Here is a 22,668-nt window from a genome sequence, read left to right on the forward strand (position 1 = left end):
GAAGCGTTGTATTTTCTTCCGGAGCCGAATGCAAAAAGAGAAAAGAAAAACATTAATGTCTGAGCCCGGGTTCGAACCGGGGACCTCTAGTGTGTGAGACTAGCGTGATAACCAACTACACCACCCAGACAACTTGATAGACAGTGTTTAATGAAATTATAAAAACAAGTTACGAAAGTCGATTTTTTTATAGAAGCAGCTATTTTTATCAAAAATAAAAAATATCTAAATTACAATAAACATTTACAATCACAACCGTAAACTAAATATATAGTAAATATTTTTTTTATAGTCATTAACATAAAAAAATAGTTATTTAGGGTCATACAAGGAAAATGTTAAAAAACTTAACCAATTAAATTTGAACAAAAAGGTAAATAAGAATAGATATAGTCACATTGACAAACGAACCACAAAATGATCAAGTTATTGAAAGATAATTGATAAAATCACAAATAAGAATAAAGCGACGTGAGTAAACTGTCCACAAACATAAATCTCGTATCCAAATCTAATCAGAGGGTCCAAAGCCGAGAAGATGAAAATGATAACAATTATGTGCCATCTTGATCAGTCATGACGATAACAAATCAAATCTTACGAAAAATGATAAACAAAATAACTGTCAAACGATAGAAAACATACTAAAAGATTAAAAAAAATGTCATAAAAATAAAATTATTAATAACATAAATATAATGTAATAAAATAGAAGAAAAGTAATGAGTAACAACAGTACCAACACTAAAGTTGATGTGTCAAAAAGTAAAAAAAAGAGACTGCGTTTGAATTCGTCACTTTTACCACTAATATTTTCCAAACCTGCATTATACAAAAGTAAAACCCTATTATAATATGGGGTCGAACGCCGTGTTACAGTGGCAGACACAGTCAAGCTCCGCCGACCGCCTCGTCACTACCAACATACCTCCAATATAATCCATTCAAGCTTCATATGTACATTTCCTTTGTTTTTAGACCGTTTGAATTTGTCACTTTGACCTTTAAACGTTGTTCCGTATTGTTTTATTAACATTATTGAAGAATTCAATACGATCAAACACGTTTTATGATTTTTACTTTTCTGGGTTTTGAAAAGTAAATATTCAGATGAAGAGATTGATTCCGTAGTACATCCACTCTATGAACTATAAAAGGAGTTGATGGATGTACAACTTGTTCATCATCAACACATTAATCCTTTTCGTGGGGAATATTCAATATGGAACCTTGGGGAATTGTACTTATCGTTTTCTCTGTATTCTTCTGTTTGATGCTTATTTTTGCTTTCCTTAGTCGATGTGGTTACGTTGGGAATATTAAATTTCACGGCGGCGGCGGCGGTGGTGGTCATCCTCATCACTTTGGCGGAGGTATTCATAGCATACATATCGGCGGTGCTGGGGATGCAGGGCATAGCAGTTGGGGAGGAGGTTTTGATGGTGCAGGAGGAGGAGGTGGTGGTGGCGGAGGCGGCGGTGGTTTTGGCGGAGGAGCCTGTTAAAGAGGCGAGTCACGTCGGTAGGTAATCAGAAGGCTAATGAAGAGCATTTGTTCGATGCTTTGCATGGCTAGGAACAAAAATAAATTTTATTTTTTATTCATCGGTGAATCTTACACCATTGTAGACCAAATAATGTATTCTCCTTAAAAAAACATAAAGGGTAAAATTTGTATTTAGTCACCCAACTATTTATATTCTTAAGTTGTAGCCATTTAATTATTTTTTTTCAAAATCATATCCAAAGTTATGTTTTGGTATCCTTGCGTTAATAAATTAATGGTACTTGTCATCTTAAGATAATATCACATTATCATCAGAAAAAAATGACCACATTAGCAGTTATGTTTTTTTAATGGCAATTGATCAAAACGAAACAAAAACATAACTTTAAGTACGATTTTGAAAAAAATAATTGGATGATTAAAATGGAATCATATAATTAATTTGGTGACTAAATACGTAGTTTACCTAAAAAGAAAAACAACATATGGAGTTTAATGAAGCTGAACTCCGAATCATTGTTACAGCACAAGAGATTTTTGTTAAGAATTAAGATGGGTTGGAAGGTTAAAGCAGATGCATGTGGCGGATCCTTTGTTTATGATGATTTTGTTTTATGTTTTTTTTTTCTGTATATTTGTTGCTGGTGTGAGTATGTGATGTTGTAATTGGCAATTCCTATCAATAAAACTCTTACGTCTCTGTTAAATTCAACTCTAAAATATAGAAAATAACTTGAAATAAGTACTAAATTTCAAGTTTTAAATCAAATTTAAAATTTTCATTATTCAACTTGATTCAACTTAATTATATCATCTTAAACTAAATGATCATATCATCAAATTGTGTGACTTTCCTAAGCCCAACAATTGTAATTTTGGTCCAGCTATATATAATCCCTAGGTTCGAGATTACAACGTACCATTATTATGATGCAGATAATGTTATTTTGATGTCAAATTATATTGAACCATCCCAATAATTTGCGTCTATTGAGGTGTCGATAGCGTATTGGCAAAAACCATGAAAAGTTGTAGATTGATGAAATTTGTGGTGAAAGTGGGGATATGTAGGCGTCTCTCATCACTAAAATGTTGAAAAATATGGTATCCATGCCTCAACGTCCCATCCATTTCGAGTACCCCAACCACTTCTTCCACAAACAATCTATTGCCAATTGCCACTGTATTTAAAGTTGATTTATTTTTCCCTTTGTCCTCTCATCCTTTACTGTGTTCACATGATTCCTCACAGTAGTAACTCCGGCCATGCTATTGTGTCTCAACTGTTTACCAGGAAAAAAACATGTAAGTTGTCTGTCTCGCTTTGTTTCGTCTGGCGGTGTTCGTGGATGGAATTGAGCGAGGACGGACTTATGATCAAATATGGAGAAATATAAAGTATTTAAGTTTAAAATAATAGAGATTTATTATGTATTTAATTAAAAAAAAATCAGAGGGATCTATCACTCATGGAAGGCATCTTGTACTCTCATTTGCATCTAATATGAGGAGATTTCGATCCTGCCACCAGGGGAATCTCTCTCTTTTGATGATGGGGCATTTCATTACGACAATTAATAAGATAAATGTGTAAATTAGCATACTATCTAAGTTATTCTAACTAATCATTACAATAAACAAATAATGTTGGTCATAAAATATGAACCTTTCAGTGTGAAACACATCCCAGATCTTGAATGGTAGGGACTCTCGTTCGGTCTTGTCAATGTTGATTTTTTATGGTGAAAGTTCTTTCTTCATTTTCCTCGAACAACTTTACAAAAGTGTTGAAAGTAAGTTTCATTGTATGCAGGGATGGAACTAAAATTAAACGTGTTTAAATTCAAAAGAACAAGTACTTAGTAAGGATTTAAATTTAAAAATTGAAGGGGACAAAGCTTAGTTTGATCGATATTTAAAGTAATAGGGACCTAAAATGTCATTTGACAAAAAATTGAGAGAGGTAAAGCTTAATTTGATCAATATTTAAAGTAATAGGGATCTAAAGTGTCATTTGACAAAAAAATTGAGGAGGGCAAGAGTCCTTCCCAAACCATACATGTTTCTGTCCTGATTGTATGTCTCTTTGATATTGTTTTGAGATGATAGTACTGAAGCTTTTCTTCTCTCTTTTTCTTGGTAACATTTTTGTCCATCTTTCTTTGATTTAAGGATGAGATTGTGTACTTTGTGTCAACTTTCATGATTGATATATTTGATCAAAGAGGAAATTATACAATCATTGTATTAAAGTCGTCGATGCAGAACGGGAAAAAATGTGATTGTAAATGACAATAATGATTCATTCATTTTAATTTATGTGAAAAAATCGCAGGATAATGATTAAAAAGATTAGGTCTAACCAAGAGGAGAGATGAAAGATCAGTTGATTCGAGTCTAAATCACCTCTCATATAAAAAAAATAAGAAATAAATTTCTTATATACTCGGCTCCCTTGATGTCACGTGGTTGTAGGTGGGCAAGAGTATGGCAAACTATGTATCCTATATCAATTTATACAATAGCATGTAGCCAATACAAATCCTATTATACAATTATTAGCAACAGGTAATCACAATTATATTACTTGACAACTCTGCAAACAACCGGGAATCAACACCGTAATGGAATCAAACGCCTTCAATCAAATATTAAATTACAAAAGGGAGATCAATGATTAGCTCAAAATACCCCAAAGAATTGTCTTCCGACAACCACAAATACCTAGATTGCCCCTTTTCGTTATTCGATGCAATTTTATAATGAAAGTTCATGTCGACTCATCCCCTCAGTGACTTAAACAAATGCTTTCGTAAGCACAAATTCGGGAATCAAATGGTGAATTCGTCGCTTTCTTTACGGACATCAACATCCAAACACGCCATGTGAATCAAGATCCGCCACGTCTTTTTAATTTACTGACAAAAACATTGTTTTATATAGGATAAACTATATCTATGATCATTTAATTATTATCTCTTTTTATTTTGATAATCAATCTTTTAATTTTGTCATTCAAATCATTTAATTATCTATGTGTTATCAATCATGTCATCAATGATTAAACATTCTATCAATTCAGTTATTAATTTTAATTCAATTAAATAAATTTAATCTCCAATTATGATTTATTTGATTGAATTAAAACTATGACCAAATTGATATAATCTCTAAATATTGAGAATTAAATGTATAATTATATTAATATTTTTTAAAAAAACCACATCGATCTTTCAGTTAAAATGTTAATGGCTGATGGTTTAATTGACAAACTTAAATATTAAGTGACATGATTGATAAAATTGAAAGATCAGTTGTCAAAATAAAAAAAGATTATAATTAAGTGATCATATGTATAATTTATCCTTTTATATATGCGGGGAAAGGGGAAATGTTTTCTGCTGCAGAAACCTGGGGTTTGTTCCCAGACGGAACTTGTTTGCGATTGCATGGTTTGTGGTTTGAAAGGGTCGTATTGTGAATAATGGCGGCGTGTATTTGCACACTGGCAAGTAGAAGAACAAAGCCACCAACCCAAGAGAGCCGTGAAATACAAATTTCTCACGTCTTTCAGCTGTATTTTAAAAGTGGTTCGTTGAATTTGCTGGCAATAATTTTTGTCGTATATGATGGGGAGGTTTTCTGATTAGGGTTCGTGGCGAGCGTTGAATCGATCACGATGTTTCCTTCCCCTAATGATTGGAGAGTATAAATATTCAGATCTTATCGATCTGATTTCTAAAGCAAAAAATATCATTGTCTTCGAGTCGCCTCAAAATCAAACTCAGAAAGAAAAAGAAAAAAAGAGAGAGAGAGAGAATCGCAAATTGCTGATTTGATTTTCTCGAGAAAATATGGACGAGTCCTTTCGCCGAGAACGGAATGGAATTCGAGCGAGCTTTCATGAAAAACGTGAAGCGTATATTCGTTAAGGTTAGATTAAAGCTTTTTTGATTTTACCAGTTTTGTTTATTTTAATCGGAAATTGAAATACAGATTCATGGATGGAGGGAAATCTGATTTGAATACCATGATTAAGACATTAATGCATTCAGATTGTGTATTTATTCGCGTAAACGATTGAATTTTCATTAAATTTAATTTCTTGTTAGTATCTTTTAATTTTAATTTTTGTTTTGAAATAATATTTCAACTTATCTTTTATAAATCTTCTCACTGAGTGACCTCAAATCAAAGTAACGAGCTTGTGAAGTTTACACGTGAATTCACATGATGAAATATTTTGATAGATTTTTTTTTCAGTATCGACACATGGATCATCGTTGTCTGCAACAACTTCAGCCCTGTTACCAATGTTTGTTATGTAAATTTTATAATTTATCTTCAAATAAAATAAATAAAAAATATTATCTTTTAATAGTTTAAAATAATTACAAAGATTTTTTTTAAAAAAAACAGTATAAAATTTTACAGATGTCATTGTTTAAATCTATGATCTTTAGAGAAATTAACATTTTTTACCATTAAAATTACTTAATGGATTTTTGTTTTAGATTTTTTATAATTATTTATCAAATAAATTTTTATAAAAATATCTTTTATTCAATTTATATTACGAGTGACAAATCTAATTATTATGAAATTTTTAATTAAGTTAATGTTATGGATTAATTAAATCATCACTCAATCATGTAAAGAATGAGATGGCATCAAGAATGTATCATTGGTTAGTCAAATAACAATTTAATTAAAATAAATAAATTTGTATTCGCTGTTAATTAAGTATCAATTCAGTTGAAAAAAATTAAAATATCTTTTATTGAAAAGATAATTATTAATATTATTCTAAAATCTAAACTTTTTTATTTTTTTTAATAATTTTACATAGTTTTTAAACAATATATAATTGAAAAATCACCGTTTTGAAAATTAAACATAAAAAGATTAAAATATTTATATATAAAAGAAGCAACTTCTTTATCAATCGCACCAAAATGATAAATTAGGGTAAATCCTTTATCTCTACCAAAGTATTGGGGTGAAGGCCATCCCATGCGGCAACTTCTGCCGCGATTCTCTACGGACCATACCAGACTATGACAACTACAACTACAACTACAATAGCCATATATATATTTATATATATAAAAGAAGCAAATTTTATTTTTTTCATTAAAATATTTTGGTAACCTATTTGTTCGGACCTGACCTGAGAACACTATTTAGTATTTATTGGAACTACTTGGACGTGGCAAACCGCTACCACTTCATCTTCTTCACAACTTCTGAAACTCTACAAAAGAAAAAGGGGAACAAAAGTTGAAAGCTTTAAGTAGATCGACCGCTCTCTTTAAAATTAACTCCATGGATCCTTCTCGTTCTTTTATGACAAATGTCAAGCGTCTCATTGTCAAGGTTTCATTCCTCTTTCATCAATTAACCAAACCCTTCGATTCTTAATTGATTTTTTTTTGGATAATGTGGGTTTGATTTAATGTTTTAGTTAATAAAGGATTGATTTTTGATTTATGGGTTTTGATTAAAATAGGTGGGAACAGCCGTGGTGACCCGAGCTGATGGAAGATTAGCAGTGGGGAGGCTTGGTGCTTTATGTGAGCAGGTAAATATTGAAATAAGAGAAGGGCTCGATGGGAAATATTGGATTTTTTATGACACATTGTTGCAGCATATCTCTACTAAAGGGAATTTTTTGTCATCAAAATGGTTAACTTTTTTTTAATGAATCGGTTGCTTGCAGCTTAAGGAACTAAACTCTCAAGGGTACGAGATTGTTTTGGTCACTTCAGGTGCTGTTGGTCTTGGTCGTCAAAGGCTTAGATATAGAAAATTGGTTAATAGCAGGTAGTTAAATATTACTCTATATGTTTTTTGGGTGCCATAAACAGTTACTGCATTTTGAGAAAATTTGAATGAAATGATTTCATTTTTGTTCTGTAGCTTGGCTGATCTTCAAAACCCACAATATGAACTTGATGGGAAGGCTTGTGCCGCTGTTGGGCAGAGTAGTTTAATGGCTCTTTATGACACCTTATTTAGCCAGGTGGAAAAGAATACTATCTCTAACCTTGCTTATATTAAGCATTTGGTAGCTTATTATTATTATTTTTTACTTGCTTTAATGTGGTACTCCCATCTCTGTGCAGCTTGATGTCTCTTCTTCACAACATCTTGTGACTGATAATGATTTCAGGAATGGAAGTTTCAGAAAGCAACTCTCTGAAACAGTGAAATCCTTATTAGCTTTGAAAGTTATTCCTATTTTCAATGAGAATGATGCTGTCAGCACTCGAAGAGCACCTTATGAGGTATATAAATTCTTCCTCTAAATTTGATTTTTCTCTTATTGCTCATTGTCTTGTACTCTTGTTGCTATGTGCGTGTGCTAATAGTCTTTCGGCCTTGGGTTCCAGAGGAGATGTAGCTGTTCGGTAGGTTTCCCTTATCTATCAGTTCATTGTCCACCTTGTAATATAAACAGTGCTTTGAAACTAAGTAGCTAGAATGATCTAGAGTTATAGAGCGTTCAAAGTATTTCCATGAGTCACAATGGGATTAAGTTATTAACAGGGCAATGTAAAATCTTTCCCTGTGGTCCTTTAGAGTAACGCCTAACATTTCAAGTTTCTTCCTTTGTTTATGTCTGAAGTGGAAAGAAGAGATGCTTTTTCTGTTTGTCCAATTCCTCATTTCAAGATGCTTATTTTGTTTCTGACAGATATATTGGAATTGTTATTTCAGGATTCTTCTGGTATATTCTGGGATAATGACAGCCTTGCAGGTCTCTTGGCTCTGGAACTACAAGCTGATCTCCTTGTTTTGTTGAGTGATGTAGAGGGTCTTTATAGTGGACCACCAAGTGATCCGAGCTCAAAGCTGATCCATACGTATATAAAAGAAAAACATCAAGGAGAAATAACATTTGGAGACAAGTCCAGGCTTGGTAGAGGGGGTATGACTGCAAAGGTTAATGCTGCTGTTTGTGCAGCCTATGCTGGTATCCCTGTTGTTATTACTAGGTATGGTCTGGATCTAACTCGAGAAACGTAATAACAGATAACCATACCATTGGTAATCCAGATGATTCAATCAGCTTCTTTGATTCTTGACAAAATTTATTCTTGCTACTGTGTTTTTAAAGGTTAATAAAGAAGTCCAAAGTCCCCATGCTGGGTTAGCAAAACCCTGTTTCAAAGAATCTTTAGCCACTCCTCTGCGTCCTAGTAATTCATTAGATTTCTAATTTTCCCCTTCATTTTTATTACCATTGGTGATTTATTGTTAGCAATGGCTGGGTATCTTAATCATTTTTAATTTTGTACTTTATTATTTTTAGCATTTGTAAGAAGTATGTGTTTCTTTGTTTAGCATGAATTTATTTTGTCATCTCACTTCTTATTTTGCTTTTACTTCATGTTTTGAAGTGGCTATGCCACTGACAGCATTGTAAAGGTACTTCAAGGAAAACGAATTGGTACCCTATTTCATCAAGATGCACACTTATGGACTTCTGTTAAAGAAGTTGGTGCACGTGAGATGGCAGTTGCAGCACGGGAATGTTCTAGAAGGCTTCAGGTGAGAAGCATCATTTCATCTTGTAGGGACAAAATGTCTCTCTTTTAGGCTACATGTTCTTTAGCTGAAGAAGTTTGAATGTTTTTCAAAACTGTCTTAATTGCAGGCAATGCACTCGGATGACAGGAGGAAAATTTTACTGGACGTAGCTGATGCCCTGGAGGCCAATGAAAGTTTGATTAAGGTAGAAAATGAAGCAGATGTTGCTGCTTCTCAGGATGCTGGATATGAGAAGTCATTAGTAGCTCGTTTGGCCCTGAAGCCTGGGAAGGCAAGCATTTTTTTTATTCCTGATTCCTGTATTTATGTGATTGAAAACAAATCTAATCTGATATATGTTGTTTGATACCCAATCCTTTTTCATTAGATCTTTTGCGCCAGCACCTTCCCAGGTTTCATGTAGATTATTTTTTTACAGATAGCTAGTCTTGCAAAATCTATTCGTGTGCTTGCTGAGATGGAAGACCCTATTGGTCAAGTTTTAAAGAAAACCAAGGTTAGGAAATCCTAAAAAAATCTAGTATGTCAATTTACTTTCTTAATCACTTATTTTAGCCCTTACTTTGGCTGCCCTTGCCCCAGCTTGCAGATGGACTCATCTTGGAGAAAACATCTAGCCCTCTAGGTGTCCTGCTGATTGTATTTGAGTCTCGACCTGATGCTCTTGTTCAGGTAACAAAAAACAACTTTTGTTCAGATAACCCTGTTCGTTTTGCTTATAGGGATGTTTTGAGGAGTGCACTTTCATGTGAATTCATGTTTGCTTGTGAACTTGGGTTGGGGAATCAGTTTCTACTTGCCTTAAGGGATAATTTGCTGAAAGATTTTGGTGGTTGATTGTGTTAAGATGAATGCCACATGATCCCCTAGGTCCATGAAGCAAATGGCTTGTTCAACACAGTTGACCTTCATTATTTCTGTACTATTTTGGGGACAATGATCTACCATTTTGACTTTTTTGTGTGAATATCTGCATTCTGTGGAGTCAGATTCCTTCTTGTTCATACTATATAATGTAATAGATTGCTTTTCTGTTTCTAAACGGAGCAAGAGATATTGAAGTTAAGAACTGGTTTATGTGATTACTTCATGAAGACTCCTTTGATTGTTGTGTTCTCAAGGTTTGAAATATTAATTATTATGCTGCATATCTTTTCTTCCATTTTCATATTGAGCTCTATGTTTGGCTTAATGATAGTTTCTTGATTATTTTACCTCCTTTTTCTTTCCCTTTATTATTTGATAGATTGCTTCACTAGCCATTCGAAGTGGGAATGGCCTACTGCTGAAAGGTGGCAAAGAAGCTAAGCGATCAAATGCAATCTTGCACAAGGTTCGATCCCCCAGGTTCCTTGTACCGGAGCATAAGCCTTATTGCTTTTCTTTCTCTTAAATAATTTTTTGCCTGTATGTCAGGTCATTACTTCAGCCATTCCAAAAAACATTGGAGACAAACTAATTGGACTTGTGGCTTCAAGAGAGGATATTCCCGATTTACTAAAGGTGGGTTGCAGGATTCTGAGTTAATGACGGTTTTTTGTTATGTGATGGTTTTTAAGTTATTCTACTCTTGGCACAGCTTGATGATGTGATAGATCTTGTGATCCCCAGAGGCAGCAATAAGCTGGTTTCTCAAATTAAGGAATCAACAAAAATTCCTGTTCTTGGTCATGCTGGTAAGAAAAAAATTGTGGCTCTTTGATGCTGTGCAGATGGAATTTGTCAAGCAGAGCATCAATTGAACTTCCATTTTTCTTTTTAATTTCTTTACAGATGGAATTTGTCATGTTTATGTTGACAAATCAGCTAAGGCGGATATGGCGAAGCGCATTGTTCTGGATGCAAAGACAGATTATCCTGCAGCATGCAACGCTATGGTAATTTCATTTTAATCAATTTCTTGTTTCCACCAAGTAAAATTGAACTACATATTTCTTACAAATGCTGTGTGTTTCATAATCTAATTTATCCTTTACTTTTTACTGTTTGTTTTGACGTTCTTAACCATGTTGTCTACAGGAAACACTTCTTGTACACAAGGATCTGTCTAGTAATGGTTTGCTCAATGAGCTTATTATGGTACTCCAACGTGAAGGTATGCTTATACAAGTGATTTTCCACCTACCTAGACTTTCAAAATTATAGATCACTTACAGTTTTTAAATATGTTGGATTCATTCAATTTGGTGGCTTTTAAATATGTATCATTGGGATATGGATTGTCATAATCACTAAGAGGTCTAAACTTTTTAACCAATTTAATGTATGGCCACTTGGCTTAGCGAGATTATGCGTGATAAGATTACAGTAGTCTGAATGCCACTCTATCTTTGTTTTCTTCATTATGTTGAGTTTTGTTGCATGTAGCTAAAGTTACAGTAGTTCCAAAAGGATTATATGGACTGTAGAAATATATCAACTACTGATGGGTTTATCTGCTGCAGGAGTGATCCTTTATGGTGGACCAAGAGCGAGTTCATTGTTAAATATTCCAGAGGCACATTCATTTCATCATGAGTACAATTCAATGGCTTGCACAGTTGAAATTGTGGATGATGTGCAGGCTGCTATAGGCCATATACATCAACATGGAAGGTATGTCACCTCCCTCGGAACTCTTAATTCATTTGCTATTCTTTTCTTTGTTTATTCCTGGGAATAGTTAAGCTGCCTTCCTGTAGATTCTAAGTACCTTGTTTTCTCTGCAGTTCTCACACTGATTGTATTGTCACGGAAAATCACGAAGTTGCTGAAGTTTTCTTAAATGGAGTTGACAGGTAGGCTTAGTTCTGGGTTGACGGTCACATAAGTGCGCCATTATCACTTCACCTCATATCATCATTGTTATTCATGCATTGCATGCTTTAATGTGGGTAACTGTTTTCTTCCTTTTTACTGGGATGATGCTGACGACATTGGTATTTGACTACGTTTTTTATAACAGTGCTGCAGTTTTTCATAATGCAAGCACTCGATTTTGTGATGGAGCCCGATTTGGACTTGGTGCTGAGGTATGCCTAAATTCCAATTTCCTGGTGTTGAACACCACGGCCGATTTTCTGAATTTTGTTCATTTAATGCATGAATTTTAACAGGTTGGAATAAGTACTAGCAGAATCCATGCCCGAGGTCCAGTTGGAGTTGAAGGATTGTTAACTACTCGATGGTATGCGAGTTTCTCTTGATAACTTCTATTATCACAATTTGCTTACATAATATGGACTGAATATTTGCTTTCTATCTAACTACCTGTCTGGTTAAAATTGTAGGCTATTGAGGGGCAATGGCCAGGTGGTCGATGGTGACAAAGGCGTTGTTTACAGCCATCGGAATATTGCTCTGTAAACTCGATTGCAGTCTGTTCCAAGAGATGCAAGGAGATGTTTCTTTCTTCTTCTCATGCTTTCTATTAGTTTCTATCTTTTAATAGTCTCCTGCTTAGGTAACTTCTATGGCATTACTCTATATTTAGTTTAAGTTGATTTCACCCTTATTATCATATTATCAGAATTAATGGATAAGAATTTGAGGATTCAACTTCTCGGATTGTTGGGAGCTATGAAGGTGAAAACGATTCATATGGCAGATTGAGATTTTGATCATTCTAAGATTAAATTGTTCTCGAATTGCCAAGTACCTGAAACACCAAGGGTTATCTGCTAATAATAGAGAAAGTAGGAGAAGAAAACATGATAGAATCTGAAATCATCTCATATTTCACCATCCCACAGTTCTTCAATGCTCTTGTAAGGACTGCAAGTTTCATGTATAGCAAAGTCGCCTCGGAGGAGCCGTTTCTGCATAGGAATCAAAGATGATTCATTCAGTGGCAGGCAATTGAAACTCTTTATTATTATGCATGCATGTGTGTCCTGTGATGAGCTATTGAGAAAAAGAATATTTACCCAGTGGATGCCCGAGATTTTCAAGAACAGCTCAGGTGGTATGCACCAATCAAACAAGCTTAAATTTTCCTTGATCCGAGACTCATTCACACTCTTATACTGCAAAACAATGATATATCAGAATAATCAATAGTTTTGAGAAATTGTCTTCGTACTTAACGGCAATAAACTATCTGGGATAAAGTTCAATCTTATACTGCTGCGAAATTCCTCCTAAATCTACAATTATCGGGAAAGTTGAAGTAACTTTCTGCCTTCTGGCCATGATAAAAACTGGGATGGAAGTGAAAGTTTAAAGAATTGAATTCTAATATAAGGAAAAGCAGGGCCAAAAACTGCAGAACAAGAAGCAAATCACCAAAGCAATTAACGTTTAATAGTGTATTGCAATTGAAAAAAGAAACAATTGGGATTATTAGATGTCAATTCTATTATACAGATAAGAGGATAATAGCTTGAAAACCTTTGTATTATCTGTTTGGAGCTGAACTTTTTTGAAGTCATTGGCTGAAGCTAGTTTGAGTCCCATAGAAAACCCCCATATCTCAGCTTGAAGCTCGAATTAGATATTTGTTGAAGCCTGTAACCACTATTTTTCATACCCCAAATCTCATAACCCCCAAACCTCAAAGACTCAAGGCCAATAGACCCTAACTTAAACCCCAAATAACCCAAGCCCAAATAAAAATCAAACCCGTTGACCCGAGTACAAGCACAAACCCGGATACTAACCCAACTAAAACCCCAAATAACCCAAGCCCAAATAAAAATCAAACCCGTTGACCCGAGTACAAGCACAAACCCGGATACTAACCTAAACCTAATCCTAACCCTAGAGATATCATGCCTACAGCCGCCGCCGGTGGTTCCAAGCACTGCCACTGCCACTGTCACGCTGGTCAAAGCCTGTCAGAGATATCAACAAAACTGCGGAATATCCGGGGCATTAAAAGCACACCATCATCAACACAGTAGCACCACAATAGATCTCGAATTGTTTTTATTTATTTATTTATTTTAACCTATGTAAAATCGGTTATAAGAACCGAACCATGTAACCGAGAGAAGGATCTTCCTCTCGGGTTTTTTTTCAGTAGAAATACAAGAGTTTTTCTAAAGAGGTAGTTTTTCTTTTCCTCTTTGTTTTCTCTTTGTTTTTTTTTTAAAAAGATAATAAAACCAAAACAAATCTTAAATAATTTTTTATATAGTAAATAGGGAAAGAAAATAAGTTAAGAGTAAGATTTTACCTTGCGTTTATTGTGTTCCTCAGGGGAAATAGGGTCGTAGGAGAGGTGTTAAGAGTTGGGTTAGTGTAGTTTAAGGTGCAGCGCCGCTGCGTGTGGTGGCTTGTTTTAGGTTTTAGACCTTTCGACCAAGGAATGGACGAGGGGTTAGGCTGGTTTTTCATCGGGTCTGTAGGCGTTGTGTTTCGAAGCTTTAAGGGTGGACGAACGAGAGGAGGACCACTCATGTAGGGTGGCCGTGACAGTGAGGCTTCGATTTCTTTGGGTGAGAGGCTGCCGTGTTTGAGGGAAGAAGAAAAGGAAATGAGAGTTAGGGTTGAGGGTATCGGGCATAAATGATTATGGAAAGGGGGAGGTGTTGATATTTTAGGATTTTTGGGTAAATCACGCTAAGATCATGCTAAGGTCTCTATACCTTTAGCGTGTTTTGCCTTTTGGTCATTAGTTTAGGGTTAAATCACCATTTTGGTCTTTTCTGTTTAAGGTGATTTATGTTTTAGTAACCTTTTAGGGTTAATGATACTTTAGGACCCTTCCATTTTAACGTGTTTTGTGATTTGGTTCCTAGTTTATGCTTATTTTCTATGATTTGCGAATTGGATGCATGATTTTACATTACTTTAATTTAGTCCTCTGCTTGGATGTATTATTTTTGTTCAAAATTAGCTACTGATATTTGTGATCTTTCATTTTAGTCCTATATTTATGGTTTATTTACTATTCTAGTGCTTCTGTTTTGGTTATTTTCTTATTTCATGCCATGATATTTGTTTATTAATATTTAAGATCCTAAGGTTACAATACATTTTTTTTATCACCATGTAATGAGTAGATTCATATGTATATTGTTTATTTTTACTATTAAAGTATGTTTTACTATCATTGAAATTTATGAAGGCTTAGAACTAGGGTAGCAGAGTAGTGTTGCCTTAGTTTAGGTTTTAACCCATTTTGACTTTATTCCTTCTCGTAGCTTGCTATCATTAACTTCTGTATATCATTCTCTTCATGTTTCCTCTTTTTAAATTTAGTCGGGTCTTACGTTTCTGTCTATATGCAGAGATTTTTTATACAGTGATTTATTTACAGGGATTACTTCCATTACAGACGCGTATATGAAGAAAGCATATGAAGTCTGTTTAACTATGCATTTATTTATTTATATATGCATTGCATTTTATCTTTTTTTTTTACTTTTTTGACTGTCGGAGGTCTTCCACGGAAGCTGCTCTCAACTTGGCGTTGGGGGCAGCCTACTACCCTACCTCCCCCTTACCCAATTACATATGGGAATAGGGTTTTGTTGTTGTTGTATATTTATTTTTCTTGTATTATTATTATATATTACTTTGTACATAATATTATAGTATGATATAAATATTTTATTTTACATTTTATTATATTTTATAATAAATATTATGTTCTATGTTTAATATAATATTTAGAAAATATTTATATATTTATAAAGTAAAATAAAGTTAAAAATAAATTTAAAATTGTTCTTTTAATCCATATGTTTATATGTATCACATTTTATTTTGTTTAAAAGCCTTATTAGCATAACTTAACCGATTACATAATTGGATTAAGAGCAGTATTTATGTATTTTAAAATATTAAGAAGAGACAGTCTTAAGACAACTAGATGTCTTTTTCCGATATTTTAAAATAAATAAATATCCCACTAGAAAAACCTAAAAAAATTGATTGCATTTAAAATTAATTAATTTTGAAGGGAAAAGGAAATATTCACTATTTTAAACTTATCGAGACAATTCGTCTAATTTTTATTAGGGATTAAGTCTCGGTATTTTTAAATAATTGAATATCCCTTATCTTTTCTAATAATATAATCAGGATTAATGGGTTTAATTTCTTTCTTTGGTAGAATAAAAAATTATTTTAATATTAAATTCTTAGGAAAAATTATTATATTCCTTTTATTTCAGTTGGAAAGAGAAATATTCGTTCTAAAGTATTTTAGGGAGTATTTTCTCTTCAATTGGAAATATGAGAATATTTTCTATTTTTCCTTAGAATTTTTGTTCTATAATTTGTATGGTTGAATTAGGAATAATGGAATCATGATTTAAATATATATTCAAATTCTTAGATTTCTACTATTTAGAGACAATATATAATCGATAGGTACCAATTTTGGGCGTTGTGGGGGTGTTTATCCTTTCCCACATGTAATCGACCCCCGAACCCTTTTTATTACTAAAAAATAAATTTCTGGTTACATGTGGATCGGTAAATCTTTTAATTGACGTTTTCCTAAAAACTATTTTAAAATAAATTTTTTGGGTGTTCGACCTACCTAATCCAAAAGGTCGATGGCGACTCCAAAACATTTTTTTTTACAAATTCGGGTTTTCACAAAATAAGTCGAGACTCGTCGTATCGCCGAAAATCGGTTACGACAGCTTGGCGACTCCGCTGGAGTCTTAGAGGGTTAAACCTTAAATCGATTATATATTGTCTCTATAAGTTAGAAATTGAGAATTCAGTTTTAGTTAATTTACGATTCCTTTGATTCATTTCAATCGTTATTTAATTTTATATCTTTGTATACTAATGTGTGTATTTGATTGATTTTCAGATGTTAAAGTCTTGGATTCACTTTAGTTCATTTGTGTGTGGTTGTTTGTTAAAGGTTTGATAATTTGTCCTCACACACGACACTTGCATTTCATAACATAAGCTCTATATCCGAGCTTTTTCTTTTAAGTGGGAGTGAAAGCGACGTCTTCGTGAGAATTTATTCTCCGTGTCAGACCTAGCAAGTAGCTTCCGGGGTTCATATGCCCTATGTCTTCGTGAGGATTTATTCTCCGTGTCAGGCATAGGGAAATGTGCCCCCTCGAATTGAACTCGATCTACTTAAGCCTATAATGGGTGAGGATTGAGGGTCTGGCTCGCCCAAGGGGGCACCGACAAGGACAATTCGAGTACCTTTACTCTTAGAACCGAAACTCTGCATATAATAAACCGTAGAAACCCACTTGATCTAAGACCATGCCGAAACTCTATTTATAAGTACCCAAATAAGTGTACGCAAAGGAGAAATGAACTCTAACCTTTATCTTTTAATAGATTATCTTTCTGTTTTTTATTTTTATAAATGCATGTGAATTAGAAAATTATGCGGTTTAAGGTTTATCTTATCACTTAAAGTATATGGGTTAGAAAACATGTTTGGGTAGCTATCATGATGGGGTAGGTGTTTTTTCAAAATTTTATTAATTTATTACCTGTACTAACTCGTTTCCTCTTTTTGATTTTTTTATTTTATTTTTGCTATTTGCATTGCATCATTCAAGATTAAGGGTGTTGATCTTCAGTTAATCATCAAATTGGAAAGCTTTCAGTAATGGATGAAAAGTATTTGAGTCAAATTGTTCAAAACTCTGAGGCACGATAGTGGTCTGAAGCACTGCAAAGACAAGAAGATGACAGTTTACAAGCCAATCATGTGTCAGATTTATTGGGTTATGCTCTTGTTTCTCTTAAAAGAAATGACATCCAAGACTTACGAGACATTTGGGAAAAATAGGAATCGATCAAGAAACTACAATTTTACCAATTTTATGGGGACATTTCCTATTTGTTGTATGTTGACATAGATGATGAGCTGCTCAGAGCCTTGATTCAATTTTGGAATCCAGGGTACAACTATTTCACTTTCAATCAAGAAGACATGGTTCCTACCATCAAAGAATATATTGCCTTGTTGCACATAGAAGAGGCTCAAGAGAATCAGATTTATTCCAAGTTCTTCAAAACTCAACCCTTCAGAATCAAATTAGCAAATATTACAAGAGTGCGCGAGGAATGGGTGCTTGCTCGTACCAAACAAAAAGGCGAAAACGAAGGTATTTCTTAGACTTCTATTAAAGAAATCATTCAAAGTCATCCTGACGAGAAGATACGATTTGATCTCTTTGCACTAGGTATTTATGGCTTAGTCATATTCCCGAAGGCCTTGGGATATATTAAGGATGCAGTTGTGGATTTATTTGAATAGTTACAAAAAAGATCAACCCTGCTCCTATGATTTTAGCAGAGACCTTTCGATCCTTGAATGCTTATCGAAGGCTTGGAGGTGGTCAATTTTCAGGATGAGTATAACTACTATATGTCTGGATACGTAGCCATTTTTGGAAAATTGAAAATATTTCATATCATTGTTTTAATACCATCTACTCAACTTTGAGAGAATTCCTCGAGAAAGATTGGCCAAAAGGAGTCACTAAAGGCATGTGGATAGACATCTTTAAAAATATACGAGACAAAGACATCGTTTGGCGTGCCCCTTGGCAAATACAAAGTGAGCTCCTCTATAAATGTGGTGACTATAATTAGGTGATGCTGCTCGGTTTATGGGGAAGAATTGGGTATGCATCACTTTTGGTTATGAGGCAATATGATGGCCGTTAATTTGTCCCAGTCACTACTGGATTGCACTCATATGAGTTCGTGTTTCACGGAAACAATTATAAGAAAAACGTCCTTGAGGTAGTTAGAGCATGGAAGAAGACTTTCCGTACTAGAGCTGAGGCAGCCAAGGTGATGTTGACGCTAGATTATAAGGAGTGAAGGTCTGTTAGAAAGAATTAAAATATTCCTATACCTGACCAAAATGAGGATATCCCTATGGAAGAAAGAATTCGCATAGTCCCATCAGAGATAGAGATCTTAAGAGCGAAGTTCGAAGCCGAGAAAGAAGGTTGGTCGAAAGAACTAGAAGAGATGCGACGAAACAAATACATATTAAGTATCGATGCTGACTTTCATGCTGCACAATTTGCAATGCTAAAAGTGAGAAAAGAAAAAGTAGAATCAGAGTTAAAATATCTGAAGAAGGGTTACTACAAGCTGTAAAAATCTAGGTACACAATTGGGTCAAGCAGAGCGTTAGCTCAATTAACCAAAGAGTTAAATTCAGAGAAACATCGAGTCAAAGATTTGAAGGAAAGAAACGATCGTCTACTCAAGAGCTTAGAGAAAAAGAGGCAGAAAATTGAAGAGCTTGAGCTTGATAAGAGGGAACGGATCATAAAATATAAAGTAAAGAGTCACGAAGCTATGGAAGAACTAAAAAGGGAGAAAGATCGTGTCAAAGAGATGGAAGATGAAAAGAATAACATTCTCGAGGGGTTCGAGACTGAGAAGACCATAATGTTCAGAGGATTTGTAGCCGAAATGAATAACATGCTTGCTGAACTTGATGTTAGAGGACAAAAAATCGAAGAATTCGATACTGAAAGGGAGAGATGGGAATTGGAAAAGAAACACTTCAATACTACGCTCGAAGCAAGGCAAGAGACAACCAACAGTTGGATAAAAAGGTGTGGAGACAAAAATACAGAAGTGTAGAGTCTCAATCGAAGGATAAAGGAAACACATACGAGACTTGAAGAAGATCTGGCTCAGTGTCGAGCTAAAAACACAAAATTCAGTGATTACATCCTACAACTCAAAGAATATTGTTCCAAGAAAATGTTCTCTGGGGATCGAGTGATCTTCGGGAAAGTCTTGAAGAGAATGCCTTGCTGCGAAAGCGAATTCAACGTCTGAAAAGTGCACTGCAGAGTTGTCAAGATGAAGAACATAATACATATGAGTGAAGTTGTCAAATGATTTCTATGAAGAACAGAATGCAGCCAGAAGCAATATGATAGTCGAGGCCATAATACATATGAGTGAAGTTTCCAGATACATTGGAGAACTAGCTGTCGAAGCAAAGGTCATCGAACACCATATCAATCCGACTTCTAAGTGTGGGAAGAAGATGTCGTGGCTGATTAGTGAAATTGCGGAGCTTAATAGAAGAGCTAAGCCGTATCTATAGAAGTGAAATATTATGTAATGAAACTTTTTGTTTCAAAGGAAGTTGAACTAAGTCGTATCTGTAGAAATGAACTATTATGTAATGAAAACTTTTTGTTATAATGGAAGTTGTTCTATGACAATTAAGTTTTTGGGATCAATACCTCTTGCATACATTCATTCTTCATTGTATTTATTTATGTATGAATTTTAAATATCTTGCATTAAGATATGCGTTCATTAATTAAAAACAACAAAATAATACGATAAGGTTTCTAATCGCAGCTACCCTGGCCCCCGTTAGCAACAAAGAAATGCAACATCCTTACGTTACCAGGAAAGTGAGTAAGAAGATGGACGAAAAATTGGACCGTCTCGAGCAAGAGCAAAAAGACATGTAGGAAGAAATGAGAAGTAGATTTGAAAAGATTGATGCCGATATTGCCAGTTCACAACTGGATATGCTGCATAAATTAGAGGACCCATTCAAGAAGCATGATGAAAAAGGTCATGCTGAGAATTCTGTCTCCTCTAACCAAGAACCCATACCCCTTCCAAGGATCACAACAGAATCTGGTCCTCCTCTTGGTTTCACACTTATACACATTTCTGCTCGCTCTTCGATACCTTAAGAAGCCTGATCTCATGCATACGTCAGCAATGAGAATCAACAACATCAAATGGGATCCACATTCACAAACTACTATTAGCCTGTTCCAGGTGTAAGGCTAGGAGAATTTAGTACTGAGCATCTAATCCCAGATCTAAATGAGTTAGCCGAAAAGGAGAAAGCCAATAAAGAAATAACTCAATAGTTGAATAATTTGGAAGAAAGGGTAAAATCGGTAGAAGTGATTGAACCATTATATGGATCCGACGCCAGAGAGCTGAGTTTGGTCCCAGACTTGATCATCCCTATGAAGTTCAAGGTTCCCGAATTTAAAAAATACGATGCACCACATGCCCTTCATCTCATATCACCATGTTTTGTCGAAGGATGACCGACCATCTGCAAGATGAAAAGCTACTGATTCACTGTTTTTAAGACAGTCTGAAAGGATCTGCCGCCAAGTGGTACAACCAATTAACTAGGGCTCATATTAAATCATGGAGAGACTTGACAAAGGCATTCCTAGAACAGTATCACGATGTTACAGATATGGTTCCTGATCGGTGGACTCTTCAGAGTATGAAAAAAAGAAATAATGAAATTTCTGACAATATGCCCAGAGGTGGTGTGACGTAACCGCACAGGTCCAACCCCCTTTACTTGAAAAAGAAGCTACTGTAATTTTTGTCAAGACCTTGAAGGCTCTGTACTTAGGGCATCTGCTTGGAAATGCCACCAAAAACTTTACTGATCTGGTTATCTCGGGGGAGCTCATCGAGAACACTATAAAAAAGTGGCAAGATCGAGGTAATTGATGGATCCAGTTCAAAAAAACTAGTATATCGAAAAAAAGAAAATGAAGTTAATAATGCAAATGTCTATAACAAGAATACTGCAAAAAGTGTCACAATAACCCAATCAAGAGCTGAAAGGAATGACACGAACACCACAAAAAATGATTCAAGGGGACCTCGCAAGGAGAATGAGAGAATAACCTTCACACCACTACCAGTACCCTATTCTGAGATATACGCCTCATTATTAAAGGTGGATGTGGTACGTCTATATCGTTTGACTCCTCTACAACCGCCGTACCCTAATTGGTATGACGTAAATGCACATTGTGATTACCACGATGGAATTGCTGGTTACTCCGTTGAGAACTGTTTGGCCTACAAAAAGGTTGTGCAAAATCTGATTAATACTGGAGGGATTGCAATTTGACTCACCACCAGATGTATTGACACACCCATTATTGAATCATGGAGGTAAAGGTGTTAAAGCAGTCCATGAGGAGAATAGGAGAAGAGCAAAGACGGTTGTTGATAAAATCAAATCTCCCTTCAGTTGGGTATTCCAACAACTTTATCAGGCCGAAATGATTCGACAAGATCCTAAGCCAAAGCCCAATGAGTGTGGAAATTATTGTGATTATCATCAAGAAGAATGACATAAAATTCAGCTTTGCCCTGAATTTAGGGAGTTACTACAAAAGTTGATGGACAATAAAAAAATAGAATTCTATGAGAAAGATGAGGAAAAAAGAGGAGAAGATGTTTATACAACAGAAAATTCCAAGCCAATGCATAGAACAAACAAGCCCGCGGTCATCACTGTGAGACCATCTGCGATGAATTCTGTATCAAGGACGCCAAAAGTTGTTATCACAGCCCCTTCACCATTTCCATTTAAAGATACCCACAAGGTGCCTTGGAACTACACTCTCAATGTTTTAATGATAAGGGGACCTGGTTGCTAAAGGAAACAAAAGCAGTTGAAGAAAACGAGAAAACACCAGGACGCAACTTGATGAATGAAATAGTAAGCGAAGTAGGACACTTTACAAAAAGTGGGAGGTGCTACTCTCCCGAGGCATTAAAAGAAACGAACAAAGTGAAAGTGAAAGGAAAAGCTATAGTGGTACTGCAAAAGATCTTTCATGATGAGTCCCCACCAATAATCAATGAGCCGGTAACTGAAGAACAAACACAAGAATTCTTGAAATTCTTAAAACA

At 34.8% G+C, this 22,668-nt stretch overlaps 2 protein-coding genes and 1 non-coding gene across 4 annotated transcripts; 2 read left to right on the plus strand and 1 right to left on the minus strand.

Moving 5' to 3' along the window:
• Window positions 1-56: 56 nt before the first annotated feature.
• Window positions 57-130, minus strand: TRNAV-CAC. Its single transcript has one exon. It is a non-coding gene; the product is annotated as a tRNA-Val (tRNA).
• Window positions 131-1,222: 1,092 nt separating this feature from the next.
• On the plus strand, window positions 1,223-1,504 carry LOC120150954 (glycine-rich cell wall structural protein-like). Its single transcript, XM_039163528.1, has one exon. The coding sequence runs from the start codon at window positions 1,223-1,225 to the stop codon at window positions 1,502-1,504; it is 282 nt and encodes a 93-aa protein (XP_039019459.1).
• Window positions 1,505-5,326: 3,822 nt separating this feature from the next.
• On the plus strand, window positions 5,327-12,462 carry LOC120151122 (delta-1-pyrroline-5-carboxylate synthase-like). 2 transcript variants are annotated; one of them, XM_039163668.1, is made up of 20 exons: window positions 5,327-5,439; window positions 7,016-7,087; window positions 7,226-7,329; window positions 7,426-7,528; window positions 7,632-7,793; window positions 8,227-8,504; window positions 8,910-9,060; window positions 9,167-9,331; window positions 9,479-9,556; window positions 9,643-9,732; window positions 10,307-10,393; window positions 10,477-10,563; window positions 10,640-10,736; window positions 10,834-10,937; window positions 11,080-11,155; window positions 11,505-11,655; window positions 11,769-11,837; window positions 12,005-12,071; window positions 12,156-12,226; window positions 12,330-12,462. In XM_039163668.1, the coding sequence occupies exons 1-20, from the start codon at window positions 5,389-5,391 to the stop codon at window positions 12,403-12,405; spliced, it is 2,139 nt and encodes a 712-aa protein (XP_039019599.1). In that variant the 5' UTR covers window positions 5,327-5,388; the 3' UTR covers window positions 12,406-12,462. The 2 variants fall into 2 exon arrangements, with proteins under 2 accessions (XP_039019599.1, XP_039019601.1); XM_039163670.1 differs by lacking the exon at window positions 5,327-5,439 and adding an exon at window positions 6,769-6,882.
• The last annotated feature ends 10,206 nt before the right edge of the window (window positions 12,463-22,668 follow it).

Source organism: Hibiscus syriacus, unplaced genomic scaffold, assembly GCF_006381635.1.
Source record: "Hibiscus syriacus cultivar Baekdansim isolate YM2019G1 unplaced genomic scaffold, ASM638163v2 tig00111027_pilon, whole genome shotgun sequence".
Lineage (NCBI taxonomy): Eukaryota > Viridiplantae > Streptophyta > Magnoliopsida > Malvales > Malvaceae > Hibiscus > Hibiscus syriacus.